Source organism: Macaca mulatta, chromosome 8, assembly GCF_049350105.2.
Source record: "Macaca mulatta isolate MMU2019108-1 chromosome 8, T2T-MMU8v2.0, whole genome shotgun sequence".
Taxonomy (NCBI): Eukaryota; Metazoa; Chordata; class Mammalia; order Primates; family Cercopithecidae; genus Macaca; species Macaca mulatta.
In genome coordinates, this window is record NC_133413.1 from 113,979,316 (window position 1) to 114,003,558 (window position 24,243).

General features: G+C 36.0%; 1 protein-coding gene and 1 pseudogene across 5 annotated transcripts in view; both read left to right on the forward strand.

The window, feature by feature from the left end:
* Nucleotides 1–24,243, forward strand: part of RIMS2 (regulating synaptic membrane exocytosis 2) — a 747,502-nt gene that overhangs the window by 123,452 nt on the left and 599,807 nt on the right. Inside the window, exons 2-3 of one of the 5 annotated variants that reach the window (XM_015145837.3) lie at nt 13,777–13,809; nt 14,193–14,279. The exons of the other annotated variants lie outside the window; for them this stretch is intronic. Coding sequence (XP_015001323.1) covers nt 13,777–13,809; nt 14,193–14,279 — 120 coding nt within the window. The remainder of the gene's footprint in view (nt 1–13,776; nt 13,810–14,192; nt 14,280–24,243) is intronic. 5 annotated transcript variants of the gene reach the window in all.
* LOC106999897 (RISC-loading complex subunit TARBP2 pseudogene) lies at nt 21,435–22,504 on the forward strand (annotated as a pseudogene).

Sequence of the window (24,243 nt, forward strand, 5' to 3'; positions counted from 1 at the left end):
GGAGAGGAATTAGGCTCCACCACTTGAAGAATGGGTATAAAATAATTTTTAGACATCTATCTAAACCACAGTAATTAATAAATACTTGGGGGGAGATACTTGAGGCTATGCAAATATTGCTTCTCCTTTAAGCTTTGATTTCTAGTTTTAGCATGTATCAGTGGATCTTACCTGCAACAGTTACTACTGTGATGTTCTAATGATGACTTTCTATTTTCTTCATGCCTTTAGTATTTATTATTTGGCATTCTTCTGTAAGGGAAATATGCGCCATCTCCTCTATTTATTTATCTATATCAGTACGGATTAATAGGTATTTATTTTTCGAGGGATCATTATAATCCATATGGGGTTTTTGTTTGTCCTCAAATAGTTCCAGCTTTGGCCATTGGGAACTCTTTCAGGTTGATTTTGTGCTTTTTGACATACTCCATGTTTTTATGTTTTTGAACAATTTCTTATTTTCTGGCGTTACAAGATAATCTAGGTTAACTTTGTGTTTTTTTCTGCCTACCTGGAAAATTAGCCATTTCTCAAAGTGTCTTTGATTGGAGAATGGTATTTAGAAACAAAGATCTTTGTACCAGATGTGCTCATTGCAATTGGGATGTCACTGTTTCTAGGCTCTCTCAGCAAACAAAATGAGGAAATACTAAACACATATCTCTATTTATTTCTCAACCTCTATTTATTTATTCATCTATCATCTACCTTTAAAATATGTAAATATGTGTGATTTTATACTGATGTGTCTGACTCTAAATTTAGCACTGCAGGCAGGGTTCATTCTAGCCTCCTTTCTTTGTTTATTTGTATTCTGTGGCAGTTATTTAGTCATTGCTCAACCACAGTATAAATGTAGAATAGTTTCACAATTACTAACTTGTATAGTATGGAAACAAGTTTACCAGAGTACAATGCTTATGTATTGTTATTTTCTGTCTTTGGTATTACAATTATCTAGTTAAAATATCCTTTCCTAATGTTCTTTAGGACACCTCCTTTATTCCTCACTCTCTTTTAACTAACTAGGTTATATTGTACCTTTTAAATACAATTTGATCAATTTGTCACATTTTGTATTCCTTCCAGGGATTTTTTAAAAAAGTTTGCAAACATTAAGATTTAATGTTTGTGATGCATAATTCCATGGATTTTGACACACACATAATTATCCAGCAACACTATAGAATAGTTTTAACACTCTAAAAATTTCCTTGTGTGACTTCTTTGTAGTTAATACTTCCCTCTGTCATTGACCCATTAGCCTCTACTCTGTTTTCTTTATCTATAGTTTTGCCTTTCCCAGAATGTCATATAATTTGAATCAAACCTTATGCAGCTTTTTAGTTCTCAATTGTTTCTTTTAGCAAAATACATTTAATATTTAGTCATGCTGTTCATATCAGTAGTTTATTTCTTTTTTATTGCTGAGTAGTATTCCCTTACATGGATTTACCATAGTTTGTTTATTCATTCACCTCTTAACGTCTTGGTTGTTTTCAGTTTTCTGAGATTATGAATAAAGCTGCTAGAAACATTGATGTATAGGTTTTTGTGTGAACATGTTTTCAGTCTATCTGACTACATACCTAGAAAGTGGGATTGCTAGGTCTTTTGCCTTTTTGTATAAACTTTGAGTCATTGTTGATATGTACAAAACAACTTGATGAGATTTTGATTGGGATTACCATGTTTCTATAGATCAAATCATGAGAACTGACATCTTAAAAATGTTGAGTCTTTTTATCCATGAGCATGACATACTTCCCTATTTATTTAAATTTTCTTATATTTATTTCATCAGAGTTCTGTAGTTTTCCTTTTATAGATTTGGTATATATTTCTTTGGTTTATATATTGATTCAATTTTTGAAATAGATGTAGACATGTCCTTTTGTGAGCATTGGTACATTGTATCGTTCAAGGAAATGGTTCATTTCATCAAAATTATCAGATTTGGGACAGTGTTCTTACTATTTTTTAATCTTTTTAATGTCATGTGATCAGAAGTGATGGACTGTCTTTCATTTTTTATATTAGTGATTTGTGTCTTTTCTTTTTTCCTTTATTAGCCTAGCTAGGAATTTATCAATTTATTGGTCTTTTCAAAGAGGCGGGTTTGGTATTGTTTATTTTCTCTATTGATGCCCATTTTCAAGTTCATTGATTTTGTAACTTTTATTATTTATTTTCCTCTGCTTACTTTAGATTTGATTTTCTTTTTCTAGTTTACTAAGGTAGAAGCTTTATTGATTGTAGATATGTTTTATAATATATACATTAAAATGCTAGACATTTTCATCTAAGCACTGCTTTAGCTGCATCTCACAAGTTTTGATAGATTGTATTTTCGCTTTCATTTAGTTAAGCATATTTTTAATCTATTTTGAGACTTGACTCTCGTGTTTTTAGAAGCGTATGGTTTAATTTCCAGATATTTTGAGATTTTTCACTGTAGTTTTGCTGTTAATTTCTTATTTAGTTTCCCTGTGAACTCAGAGCATACTTTGAATGATTTGTATTCTTTTAAATGTATTAAAGGGCGTTTCATGGCCTAGAATGTGGTCTGTCTTGGTGTATGTTCCCTGGGCGCTTAAGAAGAATATGTATTATGCTGTTGTTGGATAGAGCATTATAAAATGTTCATTAGATCAATTTTATTGATGCTGTTCATTTCGACTACATCTTCACTGATTTTCTGCCAACTGTATATGTCAATTATTGATAGCTGTGTAAACAGCATCTGTAACAGTGGATTAATCTCTTTATCATTGCAAGTGTATCAGTTTTTGCCTCCTGTATTTTGACACTTTGTTGTTATGTACGCACACATTAAAGATTGTTATGTTTTCTTGGGGGCATTCATCCTTTTATTACTATGAAATACCTTGATTTATCTCTGATAATTTCCCTTGCTCTAAAGTTGGCTTTGTTTGAAATTCATGTGGATACTCTAGTTTTCGTTTATATTTAAAGTGGGTTTCTTGTAGAGACAATACATTGCTTGGTGTTATTCATTTCTTCAATTTCTTATTGATACATAATGGATATACAAATTTTAGAGGTATGTGTAATGATTTAATACATTAGTATATTCTGTAAGATTAAATCAGTGTCATTGGGATGCTCATCACCTTAAATATTTGTCTTTTCTTTATGCGAGAAACATTTGAGTTATTCTCTTCTGTTTTGAAATATACAATAGATTACTGTAAACTATTATTACTGTACTGATCTATCAAACACTAGGTCATATTTCTTCTGTCTAACTGTATATATGTACCTATCAATCAATCTCTCTTAATTCCCCATTCCCATGGGGCTATAGCTTGGTTATTGTTTGTTTGCCCCTACCAAATTTCATGTTAAAATTTGATCCCTAGTATGGCAGTGTTGGGAGGTAGAGCCTAATGTGAGGTGTTTAGGTCATGGAGGTGTATCCCTCATAAGTAAATTAATGCCCTTCTTGGGAGTGGAGGGTGAGTGAATTCTCATTTTGTTCATTCTCATGAGTTTTGGTTGTTAAAAAGAGCCTGGCACCTCCTGCCCTCTTTCTTGCTTCCTCTCTTTCTATGTGATCTCTGCATGGCACCCCTCACCTTCCACCATGAGTGGAAGCAACTTGAGGCCCTCATCTGATGCAGATGCTGTTGCCATGCTTTTTATAAAGTCTGCAGAACTATAAGCCAAATAAACATTTGTTCATTATAAATGACCCAGCCTAATGTATTCCTTTATAGCAACAATAATGGACTAAGACATTGTGTCTTTTTTTTTTCATCCATTCTGATAGTCTCTGCTTTTTAATTGGTGTATTTAGACCATTCACATTTAAGGTGACTATTTTTAGTAGGATTTATGGTTACTGTATTTGTAACTGTGCTGCATTTATTGCGCTTGTTTTATTTCTTATTTTGTCTTCTAATTTTTCTCTCTCTTCTTTCCCTTTATTTTAGCATTTTATATGATTCTATTTTCTCTCTTCTTTTAGCATATCAATTGTACTTCCTTTTAAAATTTTATTTGGGTGGTCGCTTAAGAGATTGTAGCATTTATTTATAATGAATCCAAGTCCACTTTAAAATCACACATACAACTTCACAAATGGTCTAAACCTGGTAACAGATTATTCACAATTCCCCTCTTCTGTACCATATAACATCACTGTAATTTATTTCACTTATCCATAAAATACTGTCACAGAATACAATATTGCTATAGTTCCATATTTGACAAACTGATAGATTAAGAATAAGAAAAATAAAAGGTTTTATTTTATCCTTATTTGTTCCTTCCCTAATGCTATTCCTTTTATTAAATGTACATCAGAATTTCTGACCTATATAATTTTCTTCTCTCTGAAGGAAATGAAAAACTTCTTTTTAATATTTCTTGCAAGGCAGATCTGGTGACACATTTTTACAATTTTTGTTTGTTTGAGAAAATATTTCTTCCTGACTTTTGAAGGATAATTTGACTGGGTGTAGACCTATAGGTTGGTTGGTTTCTTTATTTAACACTTTAGATATTTCATTCTACTTTTTTCTTTTCTGTATGAACAGAAGTCTGATGTAATTCTTATACTGTTTCTCTGTAGATAAGGTGTTTGCTTTTTTTCTTTCAAAATGTCATCTCTGTCTTTCATTTTCTGCAGTTTGAATAGTATATTCTTATTTGAAACATTTTTTGATATTCATCCTATTTGGTGTTCTCTGAGCTTCCTGGATTCCTGGTTTAGTGTTTGTCATTAATTTTAGAAAATTTTCAGTTGTTATTACTTAAAATATTTCTTTTGTTCCTTTCTTCTCCATCTGCTATTCCCATTACACATACGTTATGGTTTTTATAATTGTCCCTCAGTTTTTGAATATGCTGTTCCATCTTTTTCACTGTTTTGTCTTTTTGTTTTTCAGTTTTAGAAGTTTTTATTGACATATTTTCAAGCTCATTGATTGTTTTTTTGGCCAAGTCTACTGCTCTGTTGATGAGTCTATCAAAGGCATTCTTTATTTCTATTGTTTTTTTCTTTTTGGCATTTCCTTTTTGATTCATTCAAGAGTTTGCCTCTCTTTGCTAACAGTGCCAATGTATTCTTGCATGTTGTCTATGTTTCACATTGGAACTCTTAGTATATTAACCACAGCTATTTTTCCCAGTCTAGCAATTCCAAATTTTCTGCCCTATTTGATTTATGCTTTCTTTGTCTCTTCAGAAATTTTTTCTTGCCACTTAGAATGCCTTGTAATTTCTTATTGAAAGCTGGACAAGGGTTATTCAGTAAAAGGAGCTTAGGTAGTTAGCTTTTAAGTGTGACATTTTATGTTGATCCGGACAAGAGTTAGACTGTGTTTACTGTTTATTGTAGCTGTGGCATCAGAGGCTATAATTTCTTCTATTGTCCTTGTGTTTATCTTTTTTTTTTTTTCTGTTTTGTGTTTCCGTATTGACTCCTTACTAAATAGTTTCTGAGGATTGCAGTTCTTTTGGTTGTTTCACCTGTTATTATATAAGAACTCTACTGATTTGGTGGTAGGTGTAGAGGAAGGAGAGGCATCTGATAGTTCTGTCATTGGGCCTCAGTCTGTCAATGAGCTTGAGTTGAGTATTTTCTTCTCCCTACATTGAAGGCTAGAAAGGACTGGAATTTGGTATTTTCCATTTTCTACATTGAAGGCTAGAGGAGGATGGAATTGGATATTTACCTTCCTCAGGCCTGTTAAGCTTTGGCAAAACATCGTCTTTTATAAAATAGTTTCCCTTGAGAGAAGACCTTGTTAAAAGAGAGAGCTTCAAGTGCATTTCAAAATGGTTACTTTCCTTCTCCCCCTATTGGATGCAGGAGAGGATTTTTCTCTGATTTTCACTGAGAGAACCTGGTAGAGCTTCTGTAGATAAAACTTATGCAAGTGTGTTGGCACCCGTAAGACTGAGAAACTAAGATTTGGAATTTGAAACTTAAAAAGTAGTCTACCCTGAGCCTCTGGCAATTAATTATAAAGTGTTTGTGGATATACTGGTTCCACCTGCAGGCCTCTGCTACTGGGCTCTTGGTTCTGGTAAGCTGTGGAACTTGGCATTTGTCTGTTTAGTTTTTGTGGCAGCAGTTTGCGAGGTCACATTAATTTCTTGATGATGCTAACAAGAGTTGTTGATTTTCAGTTCAGCTTTTTTTCTCATTTTGAGGATGGGAGTGATAATTTCCAAGCTCTTTATATGTCAGATTGGAAACCAGAATCTCCTCATCAGCTTCTTGGAATGGACGAATGTAGGCGTTCACTGTTAATAATGTTAGCATATTGTCAGAGAAATAGGTGATGTAATTAGTTTCTCATATTATCAATTTTTAATTCATTATCTCAACATTTTAATTTTGGTGTGATACTTTGCAGTGTGATTTTATCTAAAATATTGGCAAAAGGAGAAGAATAATTTTATACTTTTAACTGTGTTTAAAGGCATTTTAAATATTTATTTAAAACAAATATAAAATATAAATATTTTAAATATTTATACATATTTTGTTTGGGAGGTTGATGCAAATATTTTACATTTTATATATAGATATTTTTATGAAATCCAGTTTTAATAATTTAGAGTTTTATGGCTATGTTTTCTAGTAAAGATTTTGAAATGGGAAACTGATTTTTAGATTGATATCAACATTTATGATACAAACTTGTCACTGATTAAGAGCAACATGATTTCTTGCAGATTCTCACCCAGGACTTCTTTAACAAGTAAATGAGCTCATTTACATATTTATTTCAGTATTTCTTGTTTTTAGCAAACTATTATTTGGTGAAGGGTCATTTTAATTGTTCTTCATTTTAATGAGCTCATATGGTAATCTTTCTTTGCCATTATCTTTTTATCTTTTTGTGAATGTTTTGTTCTAAAAAGAGATTTTTGTCTTTTTCTCAAAGAAATACAAGTTTTCTAAATAGAATTCAGTGTCACTATAGTTTGCTTGTGTTTGCATGTTTATATGACATTTGGTTTTAAACTAAGAATCTTTTAAATATTAATCCATTTTGTGACTATATTTAAATTCTAAATGATGTGACTTTCATTCTTGCAAATAAGATATTACACTCTGAATTTTATAAAGAGAATACAGGATATAATTTTATTGTTAATATAGAAATGTTTATTATTTATAAATAATAAACAGTTATATTTGTTATTGTGACACAAATATGTCTGAGAGTATGCCTTTCATTTATTGCTATATCATTAAAAAATGAACACAGTGTAAAAGTGAATCAATTTGATCTAAAGACAATTTAATTTACAGTGTTAGATATAGCCTTCTAATGAAAGTCTAGGATTTTGCTGACCAGTTTTCATGACTAATTATTAGTTTCCCTTTGAGAAGGTAAAAACTAATAAACTGATCGTGTAGTCATAAGTTTACCTCTTAGGATAAGTTCTAGGAAATTGTGAGAAGTCAAATTTCAGAGGCTTTTTTTTTTTTTTTGAGTTGAGCTTTTTGGATGAGTAGGATTTTTTTTTTTTGATTTTTTTTATTATGATACTTTAAGTTCTAGGGTACATGTGCATAATATGCAGGTTTGTTACATATGTATACTTGTGCCATGTTGGTGTGCTGCACCCATCAACTTGTCAGCACCCGTCAACTGGTCCTTTATATCAGGTATAACTCCCTTAGAGGCCTTTATTATGCTTGTGTACGATTTTTCTCTACCTTGTCTTATTTCATTTTGATATTCAGTGATCTATATTGGGTCAGTCTCCCTTAATTTCCTGAATATTGTGAAAGCAGTACACACTAATAGGTCTGTAGAAGGAATAATTTAATTTTAATAAAGGAATATTAAAAAATGAATAATATTAATCCCAAGAATGACTCACTAAATATGTGCCACATGAGGTGGAAGTTTTTTTTTAGTTAGGTGTACCTAATTTTTCATATCATATGCATCATGAATTACTTGTCTCCTTTTTTTTTCTTCAACTTTTATTTTAAGTTCAGGAGTACATGTGCCAGATGTTCAGGTTTGTTACACAGGCAAATGTGTGCCATGGTGATTTGCTGCACACATCATCCCACAACCTGTGTATTAAGCCCAGCATTCATTAGCTATTCTTCCTGATGTTCTACCTCTCTCCACACCCAGCTCCAGCAGGCCCCAGTGTTTGTTGTTCCCCACCGTGTGTCCATGTGTTCTCATCATTCAGCTCCGACTTATAAGTGAGAACATGTGGTGTTTAGTTTTCTCTTCCTGTGTTAGTTTGCTGAGGATAATGCCTTTCAGCTTTATCCATGTCCCTGCAAAGGACATGATTTGGGCTGAGACAATGGGGTTTTCTAGATATAGGATCATGTCATCTGCAAAGAAAGATACTTTGACTTCCTCTCTTCCTATTTGAATACCATTTATTTTTTTCTCTTGCCTGATTGCCCTGGCCAGAACTTCCAATACTATGTTGAATAGGAGTGGTAGGAGAGAGTATCCTTGTCTTGTGCTCATTTTCAAGAAGAATGTTTCCAGCTGTTGCCTATTCAGTATGATATTGGCTGTGGCTTTTTCATGTATGGCTCTTATTATTTTGAGGTATGTTTCTTCAATACCTAGTTGATTGAGAGCTTTTAACATGAAGGGATTTTGAATTTTATTGAGGGCCTTTTCTGCATCTAATTAGACAAATTATGCATTTTTTTTTTTTACCTTCAGTCCTGTTTATGTGATGAGTTACATTTATTTAGTTTTGTATGTCAAACCAACCTTTTATCTTGGGAATGAAGCCTACTTTATCATGGTGGATATACTTTTTGATGTGCTGCTGAATTCGGTTTGCCAGTATTTTGCATTGATGTTTGACAGTTTTTGCATCGATGTTCATCAAGGACATTGGCCTGAAGTTTTTTGTTGTTGTTGTATCTGTGCCAGGTTTTGGTATCAGTGTGATGTTTTTGCATTGATGTTCATCAAGGACATTGGCCTGAAGGTTTTGTAGGTTGTTGTGTCTGTGCCAGGTCTTGGTATCAGTATGATGTTGGCCTCATAGAATGAGTTAGAGCGGAGACCCTCCTTTTCAATTTTTTGGAATAGTTTCAGTAGAATTGTACCAGCTCTTATTTGTACCTCTGGTAGAATTCAGTTGTGAATCCATCTCGTCCTGGGCTCTTTTTGAGTTGGTAGGCTATTTATTCCTGCCTCAATTCAGAACTTATTATTGGTCTTTTAACAGACTCAGTTTCTTCCTGGTTCAGCCTTGGGTGGGTGTATGTGTCCAGACATTTATTCATTTCTTATATATTTTCTAGTTTATGTGCATAGAGGCGTTTATAGTATTCTCTGATGGTGGTTTATATTTCTCTGGGGCCAATGGTGATATCCCTCTTATTTCTGATTGTGTTTATTTGATTCTTCTTTCTTTTTTATTGGTCTATCTAGTGGTCTATTATATTAATTTTGTTTAAAAAAAAAACCCAGCTGCTGGTTTCATTGATTTTTTTTTTTAAGGATTTCTTTTTAATATTTGTATCACCTTCAGTTCAGTTCTGATCTTGGTTATTTCTTGTCTTCTTTTAGCTGTTGAGCTTTCTCTTGGTTTGCCAGTTTTTTTAGTTTTTTTTTAGGTGTGATGTTAGGTTTTTAACTTGAGATCTTTCTAGCTTTTTGATATGGACATTTAATGCTATAAATTTCCCTCCTAACACTGCTTTTGCTGCATCTCAGAGTTTCTGGTACATTGTGTCTTTGTTCTCATTAGTTTCAAAGAAGTTTCTTATTTTTCCCTTAATTTCATTATTTACACAGGAGTCATTTAAGACCAGGTTGTTCAATTTCAATGTAGTTGTGTGTTCTTGAGTGATTTTCTTATTCTTGAGTTCTAATTTGATTGTGCTGTAGTCTGAGAGAATGTTTGTTATTATTTCAGCTCTTTTATATTTGCTGAGGAGTGTTTTCCCTCAGATTATGTGATACATTTCAGTTAGATAAAATTAAGTGCCATGTGGTGATGAGAAGAATGTATATTCTGTTCTTTTCTTGGTGGAGAGTTCTTTAGGTATCTATCAGGTCTACTTGATTCAGTGCTGAGTTCAGGTCCTGAATATCTTTGGTAATTTTCTGTCTCAATGTGTCTCATATTGACGGTGGGGTGTTAAAGTCTCCCACTGTTTTTGTTTGGGAATTTTAAGTCTTTTTGTCTCTAAGAACTTGCTTTGTGAATCTGAATGCTCCTGTATTGGGTGTATTTATATTTAGGATAATTAGCTCTTCTTGTTGAATTGAACCCTTTATCATTCCATAATAACCTTCTTTGTCTTTTTTGATGTTTGTTGGTTTAATGTTTTTGTTTTGTCAGAAACTGGAATTGCAACCCCTGTGTTTTCTGTTTTAAATTTGTTTCGTTCCTCTATCCTTTTATTTTGAGCCTATTGTGTGTCTTTGCATGTGAGATGGGTCTCTTGAAGACAGCATACCAATGGGTCTTGGTTTTATATCCAGCTTGCAATTTTGTGTCTTTTAATTGGGGCATTTAGCCCATTTACAGTTAAGGTTAGTATTGTTATTTGTGAATTTGATTCTGTCATCATGATGCTAGCTGGTTATTTTGCATACTTGTTTATGTGGTTGCTTCATAATGTTACTGTTCTGTGTACTTCAGTGTGTTTTTGTAGTGGGTAGTAATTGTTTTTCCTTTTTATATTTAGTGCTTTGTTCAGAAGCTCTTGCAAGGCAGGCATGGTGGTGGAAATTCCCTAAGCATTTGATTGGAAGAAAAGGATCCCTTTTCTCCTTCACTTATGAAGTTTAGTTTGGGTGAATATGCAATTGTGGGTTGGAATTTCTTTTCTTTAATAATGTTGAATATTGGCCCCTAATCTTTTCTCACTTCTAGGGTTTTTGCTGAGAGGTCCTCTGTTAGTCTGATGGGCTGCATTTTGTAGGTGACCTGACCTTTCTATCTGGCTGCTTTTAACATTTTTTCTTTCATTTGTATATTGCAGAATCTGATTATTATGTGTCTTGGGGTTGATCTTCTCATGGAGTAACTTACTGGGGTTCTCTGTATTTCCTGGATTTGAATGTTGGCCTTTCTCTGGTGGGGAAGTTCTCCTGGATGATATACTTAAGTATGTTTTGCAACTTGATTCCATTCTCCCCATCTCTTTCAGGTACCCTAGTCAGTCTTGGGTTCCATCTTTTTAAAGAATTTCATATTTTTTGGAGGTTTTGTTCATTCCTTCTCATTCTTGTTTATTTTTTTGTCTGTTCTTATATGCCTGTCTTATGTCAGAAAGATACTCTTCAAGCTCTGAGATTCTTTTCTCTGCTTGATCTGTAGTTCTCATGTTGTGTTTTTCAGCTCCATCAGGTTGGTTATATTCCTCTCTAAACTGGCTGTTCTGGCTATCAGCTCCTGTATTGTTTTATCATGATTCTTAGCTTCTTTGCATTGGGTTACAACATGCTCCTTTAGCTCAGCAAAGTTTGTTATTACCCACCTTCTGAAGCCTACTTGTCACTTCATCCGTCTCAGTCTCAGTCCAGTTTGTGCCCTTGCTGGAGAGGTGTTTTGGTCATTTGGAAGAGAAGAGCCATTCTGGCTTTTTGAGTTTTTAGCATTTTTTGGTTGATTCTTTCTTTATGGGCTTACCTACCTTTGGTCTTTGGGGTTGGTGACCTTTGATTTGGGTTTTTATGGGGTCTTTTTTTATTGATGTTGTTGTTTTTTTCTGTTTTTCTTTAAGTGATGGCACTGTTTCGTGGGGCTGCTGTGGTTTGCGAGGGGTCCCCTTCAGGCCCTAGTTGCCTTCGTTTCTCTCCTACCCAGAGTTATCACCAGTGAAAGCTGTGAACCAGCAAAGATGGCAGCCTTCCCCTTTTTCTGGAAGCTTTGTTTCAGTGGGGCACTGACCTGTTGCTGGCCCAAATATGCCTGTAGGAGGTGACTGGAGACTCCTGCTGGGAGGTCTCACCCAGTCAGGAGGAACAGGATCAGGGATCTGCCTAAAGAAGCAATCAGGCAGGCCTTTGGTAGAGCAGGTATGCTGCATTCAGGGGTCCTTTCTTTGTCTGGACCATTTGAATTCTCCAAAGCTGACAGGCTGGAATGGCTGAGTCTACTGAACCGCAGGGACAGAGAACCACTGGGAGCTTCATCCCTGAGAAAGATCAAAGCTGTGTCCAGAGAATCCTTGCTGGAATGGCTGAAGCCGTCACAGGGAGGTCTTGCCAAGTGAGGACGAATCAATCAGGTTCCGCTTAAAGAAGCAGTCTGGCCATGATCCATCAAGGCAGCTATGCTGCTCTCTGGGGGACCCCTCCTCGTCCAAACTGCCTGTATTCTTCAAAGTTGGCAGGCTGAAATGACTGAGTCTACTGAACCACAGAGATGATGGTCACCCACCCACCTGGGAACTCAGTCCTGACTCAGGCAGACTCCAACCTGCTGCTACCAGCTGACTGGAATTCCAAGCCAGTGGGTCCCAACTTGTGGGGCACCATGGAAGTGGGGCCCACAGAATGATGCCACTTTGCTTCCTGGACTCAGTCCCCTTCCTAGGGGCATTCACAGATGGATCTCCTGCCTTGCCACAGATTCCGGGGCCAGAGTATGCAAAACTCCTGGGTCTCTGTGTGTGTCTAAGCAGCCGCTCTGCTGAAACTTCACATAGCTCAGTGTATTGGACCCAAGGCCTTGGTGATGTGGGTTCATGAGGAGATCTCCTGATCCATTGGTTGCAAAGATCTGTGGGAGAAGCGTGGTTTCCTAGGCAGGTCACACAATCACTGACCACTTCCCTTGGCTCTGTGCTGCTGCCAGGTGGGCTATTGCCCCACCCTGCTTCTCTTTATTCTCTGAGGGTCAAGTTGTTTGCTTAGTCAGTTTCAATATGAGAACTCAGATATTTCAGTTGAAGGTGCTGAACTGACTTGCTCCTTTCATTCCTCTCCTTGAGCGCTGTGGACTGCAGCTGCTTTCAATCGGCTGTCTTAGCTTTCCACAACTGTCTACTTCTAAATCAGTTTCTGACTGTGAATTTTTAGATTTTTGTAATATAAAAATATCTTCTCATCTCAGAGAATTAGAAAGCAGTTTTTTCTATATGCTATTTTAGACAAGACTTTATTGAACTCAGCAGAACTAGAAGTGAAGCACTGACTTATTATAGTTATTTATATACTATTTATTTAAATTCATTTTCATTCTGGAATAGTTGTTTGCATAATTAACTTATGAACATTTCTAATTTAATATACAGTTATTTTAATAGCTATTTTAAGAGAGTTTGAATACTTGCCCTCCCCCACCCCCCATTCCTTTCTCTGCTTCTTTAGGCATAAAGAAATTCATTTGTAAGCCTTTTAAAAATACATTCATAAAACTCTATGTTTTATTTAAAATACTTATGCCTTACCTCAATATTAAGGAAAAATTAAGAAAAGGAAATCTATTTGCGCTTAACCAAATGTAATTGTGTTTAATATAGTATGTTAACATAATTATTTTAAAATCTTTAATATCAATAAAAATATTCAGAAAACTTCAGGACCAAATCATTGCTTTAAAACAGAGGTAGAATTTTAATATTAGTTTTCTGTTGAGAACAAATGATTCAATTTCTCTTTTTTTGTGTAAAATTGATTGAAACGTATAATTTCAATATATGGCAAAGCACTAAGTCTTTCTATATAAAATTCTTATTTTTGGTGTCCATTTTATATGAACACAAATTTGTAAATAGAAGTCTCTTCATAGTACAGTGCACTCAGTTGTGCAAACTTATCTTTTTAGGGTCAAAGAAGAACACAAACCACAACTGACACAGTAAGTAAATGTATTAAGAGTGTAGTAGGCTTGACTTCTGTACTTTTGCCACATACTGCTTTCTGGTATTAGTTTATACTAATACTGGATAGGCTGCAGCTAGTGTGTCTTCTGCTTTCTGACTCTCTGGCTTGTAAGAGAGCTGCCTGCAGCTTCTTACTTCACCCACATAGTGACTGGATGTAGTTTTTTGCTGCCTGCTTGTGGACTAGTTAAGTGTTCAAATTTAATTTCCCTACATTTTGACTGCCTGGATAATTGGAGCTCACATTACCATTGGCTGTAGCTTTTGTGCCTGTGTATTTTTATTATGGATAAGAAAACATTAACCTACATTGTTATTCATTTGGTTATTCAGTCACATTATTTGCTTATTTAAACAGGTGGTTTCCCTTTAGTGGAATCACTGAACTGGTAAATAACGTTCTTCAGCCCCAGCAAAAACAACAAAATGAAAAGGAGCCCCAGACGTAAGTAAGCTGATCTATATAGACTAAATATTATCTCTGATAGCATAACATACTGAAAAGTATGTGTTAAAATACTGTCTTTGGAATAGTATGCCCTCAGAAAGGAAATTGATACTATTACCCTTAATGGAAATCTAAAAAGATGGCAAGGATAATTAATAGGGTAGTTAAAAAGAAGAGGTAATTCCCCCTACCCCGCTATATTTTAGTATAAATAATGTAAGCCATACTTATTCAGTAAAACATCCTTTTCCAACAATGCAATATGTAACTAGAGTGTGTTTCTTTCAAAATTGTTCTAGAGAACGTTAAAAGATATTAACCCTCAAAGTCAATATTTGGTCAAATAGTTTTGGAAAGGTGGTTTTAAAAAAGGTTAAGCAAGTTTCTTTATTACAATTATTCAGAGAACCCAAATATGCCCCAAGGGTATTAGAACATACCCTGTTTAATACATTTATTTGACCACTGAATCCTGTTTTTACTAAACATTTCATTAGGTTATGAAATATAATTTGGGAAATGTGGCAATATATTCTCACACTGACCTGAAACATTAAAGAAGTATTGATTAATTTTTTTGTTAATAGATTAAAAACACTGTTTAGAAAGTTGTTCACTTCTGTATCATTTTAATTTTGTGCAAGTAATATTATTTATGTTGTGAAGTTGAGGTAGCTCAGGATGTGAGAGAGACCGCATATATTTAAATTCCAGTCTTCTGACAGTTGCCATAATATTCAGAGGTGCTCCAACCACTTATCCTCAGTGCTTCCTTTTGAATTATGACTTCGGAGAAGCTGGTTTGGTTGTAGGAATGGACAAGTTGAAAAGTGACATGGACCCCAGGAGAGAATGAGAATGATGAGTATGATGAAACACTCAGAAAAACATTCATGTTTTGCCTTTAATGCAGAGTAAAAGATAAACATCTTTTTTGTCTTGTTGCTATTGATGAGGATAATCTCCTCATCCATTTTATGCTACTTTGCATACATTTTATGTTATATTTTGTCAGGGTTTTAGTTTCAACTGAAGTAAAAGTATGATGTGATATACTCTTCCTAATAGTTAATATGTAGTTCTCAAATTGGAACTTTTCCTGTACTTAAGGTCATTGAAGTCAGGCCAGTATTTGTCTTGCCTACTGTTTTATTCTTGGCATTTAGCAGAATGCCTAATACATAGTAGGAACTCAATAAATATTTCTTCATAATTGATTTATCATATTTTATCCTTTTATGACACAGGAGTTTTATGACATAAGGAGTAAAATTAAATTAAATAATTTCTTTTCTAACTAGCAAGCATTATATTAAAATGCCACACAATGTCATTGTTTTGCTTTTTCACTATGGCACTGAAGCTTACAATAAAATAAAATGGAGAAACCAATAACAAAACATAATTAGATATAATTTTGTCTTGGTTTTAAATGACTTCAGTTATGTATCTTGTGTGTGAGGTTTTGAAAATAATCAAGATTGTGCCATATTATGTATTAGATTACCATGGCCATTAAATAAAATGACAGATATTTTGTGACTTTTAAAAAATGATATTTAGGCCAGGCGCGGTGGCTCACGCCTGTAATCCCAGCACTTTGGGAGGCCGAGGTGGGCGGATCACGAGGTCAGGAGATTGAGACCATCCTGGCTAACACGGTGAAACCCCGTCTCTACTAAAAATACAAAAAATTAGCCAGGCGTGGTGGCGGGCGCCTGTAGTCCCAGCTACTCGGGAGGCTGAGGCAGGAGAATGGCGTGAACCCGGGAGGCAGAGCTTGCAGTGAGCTGAGATTGCACCACTGCACTCCAGCCTGGGCAACAGAACGAGACTCCGTCTCAAAAAAAAAAAAAAAGATATTTAGATTACTGTAACAAAGTGACATTTGATCGGCATAAACACAAAAGAAATCACTTTAATAATAAATATAATCCAATCTGCTTTGATTTTTGGATAGGAAGATGGTAGAAAAAATTAGCACTTTTGGATGATTTAAAAATTAATTCTTGGTTAATTGGTATTATTTCAATTAAGATGTCTTTGACAACTAATTCATTCTTGCTCTGTGATTTATGTAGTTTTAAAAATTCAGAATCAATATATTCTCTTAATAGTTACATTCTTCATCTTACATTCTTGTTACATTGAAGATTTTTGGTATTTATTTTTCTAGAAGCCTTCCTTTTATCTTTCTGAACCACAGACCAGGGTTACTTCGGAATGCCCTTTAATTCACTTACTCTCTGTTTGGAGTTATAAGGCTTCTTCTTTCTGCGTTATCTTGTTTCTTTCCCAGTATGAATACTATCTGAGTGGGATAACTTCCTATCTGCTTACTTTCTATTATTCATCCATAAAATTATTTTGGGGAGCTGAATTCCAGGTATTCATTTTAAGTTTTAAATGTTGAAAAGTAAGGTTTTCGTATTTTGTGCAAATACTTTCATAGTAGAATAACGAAATATTCTACCAGACAGCTAGCATTAAAAATCTATTATGTTTCCTAAATAGTAGTTCCATTTTAATCAATTTATATAAATTCCATTGTGCGGTTGTTGAAAAATGTAGTGATGATGTAGGCTTCTTGAGGTCTGTATTTTTGAGGTTTGTTCATTTCATATTCTTTAGCATAATAGGAAGATTTACTTATTTTGATTTTGGTAATTGATGTGAAATTATAGATATAAGTAGACTATTGTATTCAACTTTTCATGAGATTTGAGGCATAGAAAATTGAATGAGCCTTTTGTTTTAGTTGCCAGTTAATTCACCCTTTGTAGAAACTGCTTAATATATAAATTAAATAATTTTAATATTTCTTTTTCTTTTCTTTTGCTATCTTTTGTATCAGCATTAAAATGAGGGAAAGTTTTCTGCAAAGACAATATAACGTAACAGGTTTTATGTAAGGTATAAAACAAGCCTCTGGATAATTAAAGATGGAAATACTAGGAAAAATGATAAATGCCTTAAGATGCGGCTGTTATTTTAACTTTGTATCTGCAATACATAGCAAAATGGTAAAGGTAATTAAGAAACTTTCTAATGCAAATGCATTAAAGTAATCAATTGGATTACTTCACTTTGAATTTTATATTTTAGTTTTATTTATGTTTTGCTATGATTAATAAATGTATGTTTGAAATACTAGGAAAATCTAAGATTTGAATTATTGGAATTAGATAACCACCTAATATAGTAATCCTCTTTGGTTGTGAGGTTTTTGTTTTTGTTTTTGTTTTTGTTTTTTTTTTTTGAGACGGAGTCTCGCTGTGTCGCCCAGGTCGTGAGGTCTTTTAATAGAAACAAAATGTTAAAGGGAAGAGTGTTTTAAGCATAGGGAACATGATATGTGAAAGTCTTTAAGTAGCAAGGTCACAAAGAAGACCAACGTGGGTGTAGTATAGTAGATGAGAGGGAGTGTGGCAGGAGATGAGGTTCCAGAGGTAGGACTGAGATAGGGCAGTGGTTTTACAGAGAATGATAAGGAGTTTGAATCTGAGTCTCAGTATACAGGGAAGATATTTAAGAGATTTAAACATGGGAGTGACATGATTTACTTTATTTATTTTTATTTTTTTGAGATGGAGTCTTGTTCAGTCGCCCAGGCTGGAGTGCAGTGGCGCGATCTTGGCTCACTGCAAGCTCCGCCTCCCGGGTTCACGCCATTCTCCTGCCTCAGCCTCGTGAGTAGCTGGGACTACAGGCGCCCGCCACCACGCCCGGCTAAGTTTTTGTATTTTTAGTAGACATGGGGTTTCACCGTGTTAGCCAGGATGGTCTTGATATCCTGACCTTGTGATCCGCCCATCTCGGCCTCCCAAAGTGCTGGGATTACAGGTGTGAGCCACCGCGCCCGGCCGGATTTACTTTATGTATATAAAGATCATTCTGAGTGCTCTATGAGTAGCATGAGCGAGAATAGAAATGGAGAGAGCAATGGAAGAGGCCTTTTTTGAAGACTTTGCTAGTGATAGTGATAACCTGGACCACACTGATTACAGTGAAGATGGAGAGAAGTAAATTGAGAATATATTTGAAGATTGAAATGATATGATTTGTCAGAGGAATAGATTTAGAAGTTGTTGAAGAAGGGAAAAGAACCCAAGATGACTCCCAGGTTTCTAGTTGAAAGAACTAATTGGGTCATGATGTTATTAAATATGATCAAGAAGAGGAGAAGATGAACAGGTTGGAGGTATAAACTAAAACTTACATTTTGAACTTTTAAAATTTAAGATGCTTATAATTATCCAGCATTAAAAGAGAGAGATGGACTGGCCAGAGATATATGTTTGAGAGTGGTTAGTATGGCACATAAAGCTAGAAAAAATGCATAAAATAACCTAGAAAGAGAGTGTGTGATAAAGAGCAGACAGAAAGATTTGTTAAGCTCTGAAGAATCCTTGTACTTATCCTGGGTCCTGAGATAAAAAGACTATGGTTCCTACTCTCAAATAGTTCATGGTTAAGTGGAAAAAAGAGACAAGCTGATAAGTAATTAAAAACAATTGTGTGGGGACTTCTGGTTTTCTTTTTGATAGGTGAAAGAGCATGAAAGTTGTCACTGCTATTCTCACAACAAGAAAAATGCTGATCTGAAAACCAACAACTTTTCTTAAATCCATCAGAAAATTGAGGTCACAGGGCAAATGAAGCCCTGAGTAGTGTAGAGAGAGGGGCAAATACAAAGAATAAGTTTACTGGGTGAAGAAACCACAGATTCTGTTAGGAAAACTTAAACTATAATTGATGAACTGCTGGAAGCTGAATGTGGACTAACTTAAAAGTTAAAACTTCCTGGGGTCCTAGCCCACAATTGTGGGAAGCCCCCACAATTTTGAGGTTTTACTTCTAGGAGTACCATGAAGCTCTGAAAGTGAAGATCAGAGAAAAGTCCCCTCATGCTTCCAGCTGGGGGAAGGGAAAGTAACCATTCTGAAATAGTCCAGGGGAGGAGGAACCATTTTGACATACTCCTAGAACTTTCTGTTCCCCACCTTGCCTCAAGAGAAACAACTTTACCAGAGGTGAATCAACATGAGAAAAGGAAAATAACTCCAGTCTTTAGATTTTCCGCCTCACCTAAGGGGGACAAGAAGCTGAGAGTCACTTTCAGAGTCACAGCCCAAGAGCACAGGTTCACTAAAACTGAAACCTATTCGTAGGAGTAGGTTTCTCTTCCAAGTGGCAACTCAGAGATTTAGGCTGCTGCTGTCTTGTAAGCCATCTGGAACACATAGCTTCCGGGGTTGCTACACCAGTGGAAGAGAGATAACGGAAAACTCACACTTAATTATGTAAGACAGAAGTGTCATAGGTCACTTTTGCTCACAGATTATTGCCTAAAACTTCTCACAAGGCACTATCCTCTATATAATGAGTTCTGGTAATACCTACAGTTAGTTTACATTTGATTCTTATTTATTGCAATGAGATAGAAATTTTAGGATGTCAAAAGATAAAGATTTGCCAGAAGAATAGTTACTGTAGCAAGGATTGCTCTGTCAACAAAATTTTTCTGGAAAGGAATTTTGAGGAAAGAGACTGTTTGCAAATGGGGTAGACATAGTTTTCAATGATAGAGGAAAGTGCATTCCAGAAAGCAAAGGGATGATCCTAATTTTATAGCAAACGTTCCTACCCATATTCTTAATCCAGTTTCTTTATGAAAATGGAGGATTCAAACTTGCTTCGTTCTCATTGGTTAACACAGCTCAGTTCTGACTGGTTGTTACAGCTGGGTTCTGATTAGTTGATATAGCTGAGCCCTGATTGGTTCGTTTAGGTGAGCACAAAGTTCAGTAGAGGTGTGGGTTTTCTGGAAACTCAGAGTATGTGATGACTGCTACTTAGCAAATGGCAGCTTGGCTGTCTTTAAAATCTTTAAAATCTAGGCCCAGTTAGCCACTTGAGTTCCATCTTGAAGGATTAGCTCTTTCAGGTTCACATTTGCTCACAACTCCAATACAGTAGTTGCTTCTACCGTAACTGCTATAATGACTGAGATCAAGGTCTATTTTTTACAAGACTGAAGGTTAGCTTATAATGTGAAGAAAATTCAAATGTACAAGTGTCCTCAGGAAGGAAATTTGCTACTTGTAGTGTTTTAAGTAACAGCTATTAGGTTGGTGCAAAAGTAAATTACTTTCAATGCCAAAACTGCAATTACCTTGCACCAACCTAATATTAAGTTTTGTCAGTGAGATAACAGGGAGATTTTTGCCTTCTCTTAGATGGTAATGAAAGACTAATGGAGATAAAGAATGTGATAACACTGACAATATGTGAATGTATACACATATTCTGAGAAGCCTTTAGTTGATCACTAGGGATGCCAAAGCACACTAATAAATAAGATTAAAAGTAAACAAAATTATTTTAGAAAGGAGGAGCAAAGATACTAGAAAAGTTATAATCTTCTGTCTTGGGTGGAAGCTGTATGCTTTGGTTTGTCATTTGCTTGATCCAGGAGTCATTAGCTGTTTTTTTTCCAAAGATCATCTGCTTCTGGACCCCCAGTGGAGAAGATTTTCAAGCCCAGGGAAAATGGTGTGTATCTTTTTAGTTGTGAAACATGAATTCAAGGGTCAACGTTTTGGGGCTTTTAACTGAAGTCCTAATTATTAGCATGACTTTTTACACTCTTTTCATTAAGTGTCCAGGACAGTTTTTCTCCCAGGTCTCCTCCAGAGTGCTAAATCTGCAGATCTCAGGTCATGGAAAGTTGCTTAGAAGGATGTTTTGGAAAGACTGCTTTTACCTGTTGATGACAAGACTGAGTGCATCACGTGGTTTCTTTGCTTTGTCTACTCATCTTAGCTTGCAATGGCAGAATATAGGATCAAAGGTGAAATTTAAAAATATGTGGGGCAGTCCATTATTCATTCATAAGGAGAAAGCAGATGGGTCCCTAAAAATGTTTATCTTTTTGTTTTGAAGGCTAATGGTGATGGAAATTGAAGAGTCCTTGAGGATATTTAATTTTAATTTTAAAATTTCACTTATGATTTCTACTTTTTCTGAAGATTAAGAATGATATAGACAAAATATTGTTTTTGTAAGCTATGTGCTTCTTACGGTGCTTGACTGGTCAAATAAGTTGATATGGAGGCAGTCACAGTGGTGCCTGTGGGGACAGAGAAGGGAATGAGTGAAGAGGAGCAAGACTCTGGCACTACCACGGGCTGCAGGCTGCCTAGTGTAGAGAAAATGCTGGCCATCAACCCTGGCAAGATGCCTATCAGCCTTCTGCAGAAGTATGGGACCAGAATAGGGAAGGACACCTGTGTACGACCTTCTCAAAGCCAAGGGCCCACCAGCCTAATTTCACCTTCCGGGTCACACTGTTGGCGACACCAGCTGCACTGGTCAGGGCCCCAGCAAGAAGGCAGTCAGGCACAAGGCAGCTGAGGTGGCCTTCAAATACCTCAGAGTGGGGAGCATGTTGCAGCTAGCCCCGGAGGACAGCAGTTCTTTTTCTCCCCTAGACTCTTCACTGCTTGGGAACGCTCTGTTTTTTACTGCTGCAGCAGCTGCTACCCCAGTTTCATCTGTTGTCCTAACCAGGAGCACCCCCATGGAAAAGCAGCCTCTGCTCCTCCCTTCAGCAGTCCGAGTGCATCCCTGTTGGTGCTCTTCCGGAACTGGTGGTGCAGAAAGGCTGGTGGTTGCTAGAGTACACAGTGACCCAGGAGTCCAGGCCAGATCACCATGAAGAATTCACCATGACCTGATGAATGGAGTGTTTCATTGAGATTGGCAGTGGCACTTCCAAGTGTCACATTAACAAGGTGTAATGCGGTGACCAAAATGCTGCTTCGAGTGCACACGTTTTCTCTGGATGCCTGGGATGGCAATGAGGTGGAGCCTGATGATGACTACTTCTCCACTGATGTGGGCTCCCGCCCGGATGGTCTTCGGAACCAGGGCCCAGGCTGCACCTGGGATTTTCTACGAAATTCATTGGAGAGAAGATCCTGTCCTTCTGCAGTTGCTCACTGGGCTCCTTAGGTGCCCTGGGCCTTGCCTGCTGCTGTGTCCTCTGTGAGCTCTCTGATGAGCAGGCCTTCCACGTCAGTTACCTGGATGTTGAGGAGCTGAGCCTAAGTAGACTCTGCCAATGTCTGGTGGAACTGTCCGTCCAGCCGGTGATGATGAGTGGGAATGAAATCAGGGGGCTGTCTACTAGGGCCCGGAATAAATATGCTGCTTCGTAGATAAAACAAAAATAAAAACAAACAAACAAAGCTGATACGGAATTGTGAAATGGTAAAGGCAGTTCCTGGACATAGATGTGTTTCCAGGTCCAACATAGATAATCTTTAATCTGAATAATATAAAATTTACAGAATCTTTTTCATACCTTAGAATCATATTAAATGCTGTGTGGCTCAAGGCAGGGATAAGTAAAGAAACTTTTAAAATGACAAATGATAGGTTGCTCAGAAAAGGATATTTAGAAAAATTGATAAAAGCAGCAAAGTGCTTATTGCTAAGTAACATAAAACATACAATGGAGAGTGCACAGATTGAAAGTATAAAAAGTAGCACTGAGATCAAGAAGCAGAACATTAACAGCCCTCCAGGATTTCCTCATGCTCCCTTTCAGGGAGAACTGTTTCCCATCTCCAAGGGTAACTTTTATCCTTTAACCTAGCACCACTATTTTCTGTCCAGCACCATTATTTTGGCCTATTTTTATTTAGAGTTTACAGAAAGAATCATACAATGTATTCTATTGGTTCTGTATTCTTTTGCTCAATATAATGTTCATGAGATTCAGCTATATAATTGCATGCAGTTGTATTTCATTCATTCTCAGTGCTGTGTGTCCTCCAGTATCTGAATATACTACATTTTATTGATCAGTTTTACTATTGATACACATTTGGGTTTGTTTCTAATTTTTGCCTATTATGAATAGTGCTGCTGTATACATTCTGATGTCATTATTATTTTCCTATTAGTTTGGAGGAGAATTTTGGGGTTATTTGTGAAAGTAAAGTACTTCAGCTACTTCACAATACTTTAAAATATTAAAGCTAGTAACTCTCTAGTTACTAGCTTTAATTTCCCTAATTTCCCATTTAGTTGTTTGGTAATACTATAGATGCTGTTTTGTTTTGTTTTTGTTTTGTTTTTTTTTGTTTTTTTTTGCGAGACAGAGTCTTGCTCTGTCACCCAGGCTGGAGTGCAGTGGCGCGATATCAGCTCACTGCAACCTCCGCCTCCCTGGTACAATCAATTCTCCTGCCTCAGCCTCCCAAGTAGCTGGGACTACAGGCACATGCCCGCCACCCCTGGCTGATTTTTTTGTATTTTTAGTAGAGATGGGATTTCACTGTATTTCCCAGGCTGGTTTCGAACTTCTGAGCTCAGGCAATCTGCCTGCTTGGCCTCCCAAAGTGCTAGGATAACAGACATGAGCCACCGCATGTAGCCTAGATGCTGTTTTTTGAGCATGCCTTACTATTTGATGTTTTGGTGCCTTTGCATCTGGCCTAGAAAGGGAGAAAAGGTGTGATATGATATGATTTGTTCTAAAATACAAATTTTGATATTTCACTTGTTATTTCTACTTTTTCTGAAGATTGAGAAAGACACAGAGAATGATATTGAGAATGATGTAGACCTGGGGTGTCCAATCTTTTGGCTTCCCTGGGCCACATTGGAAGAAGAATTAATTGTCTTGGGCCACACATAAAATACAGGAACACTAATGATAGCTGATGAGCTAAAAAAAAGTTTCCAAAAATCTTATAATGCTTTAAGAAAGTTTACAAATTTTTGTTGGACTGTATTCAAGGCCTCATGTGGCCTATGGGCTGCAGGTTAGACAAACTTCACATAGACAGAAGATGTTTTTGTATAAGCTATGTGCTTCTTATGGTAGTGATTTCTTCTAAAATACAAATCAGAGCATATCACTCTGCATCATATAGTAGTCGAAAGTTTA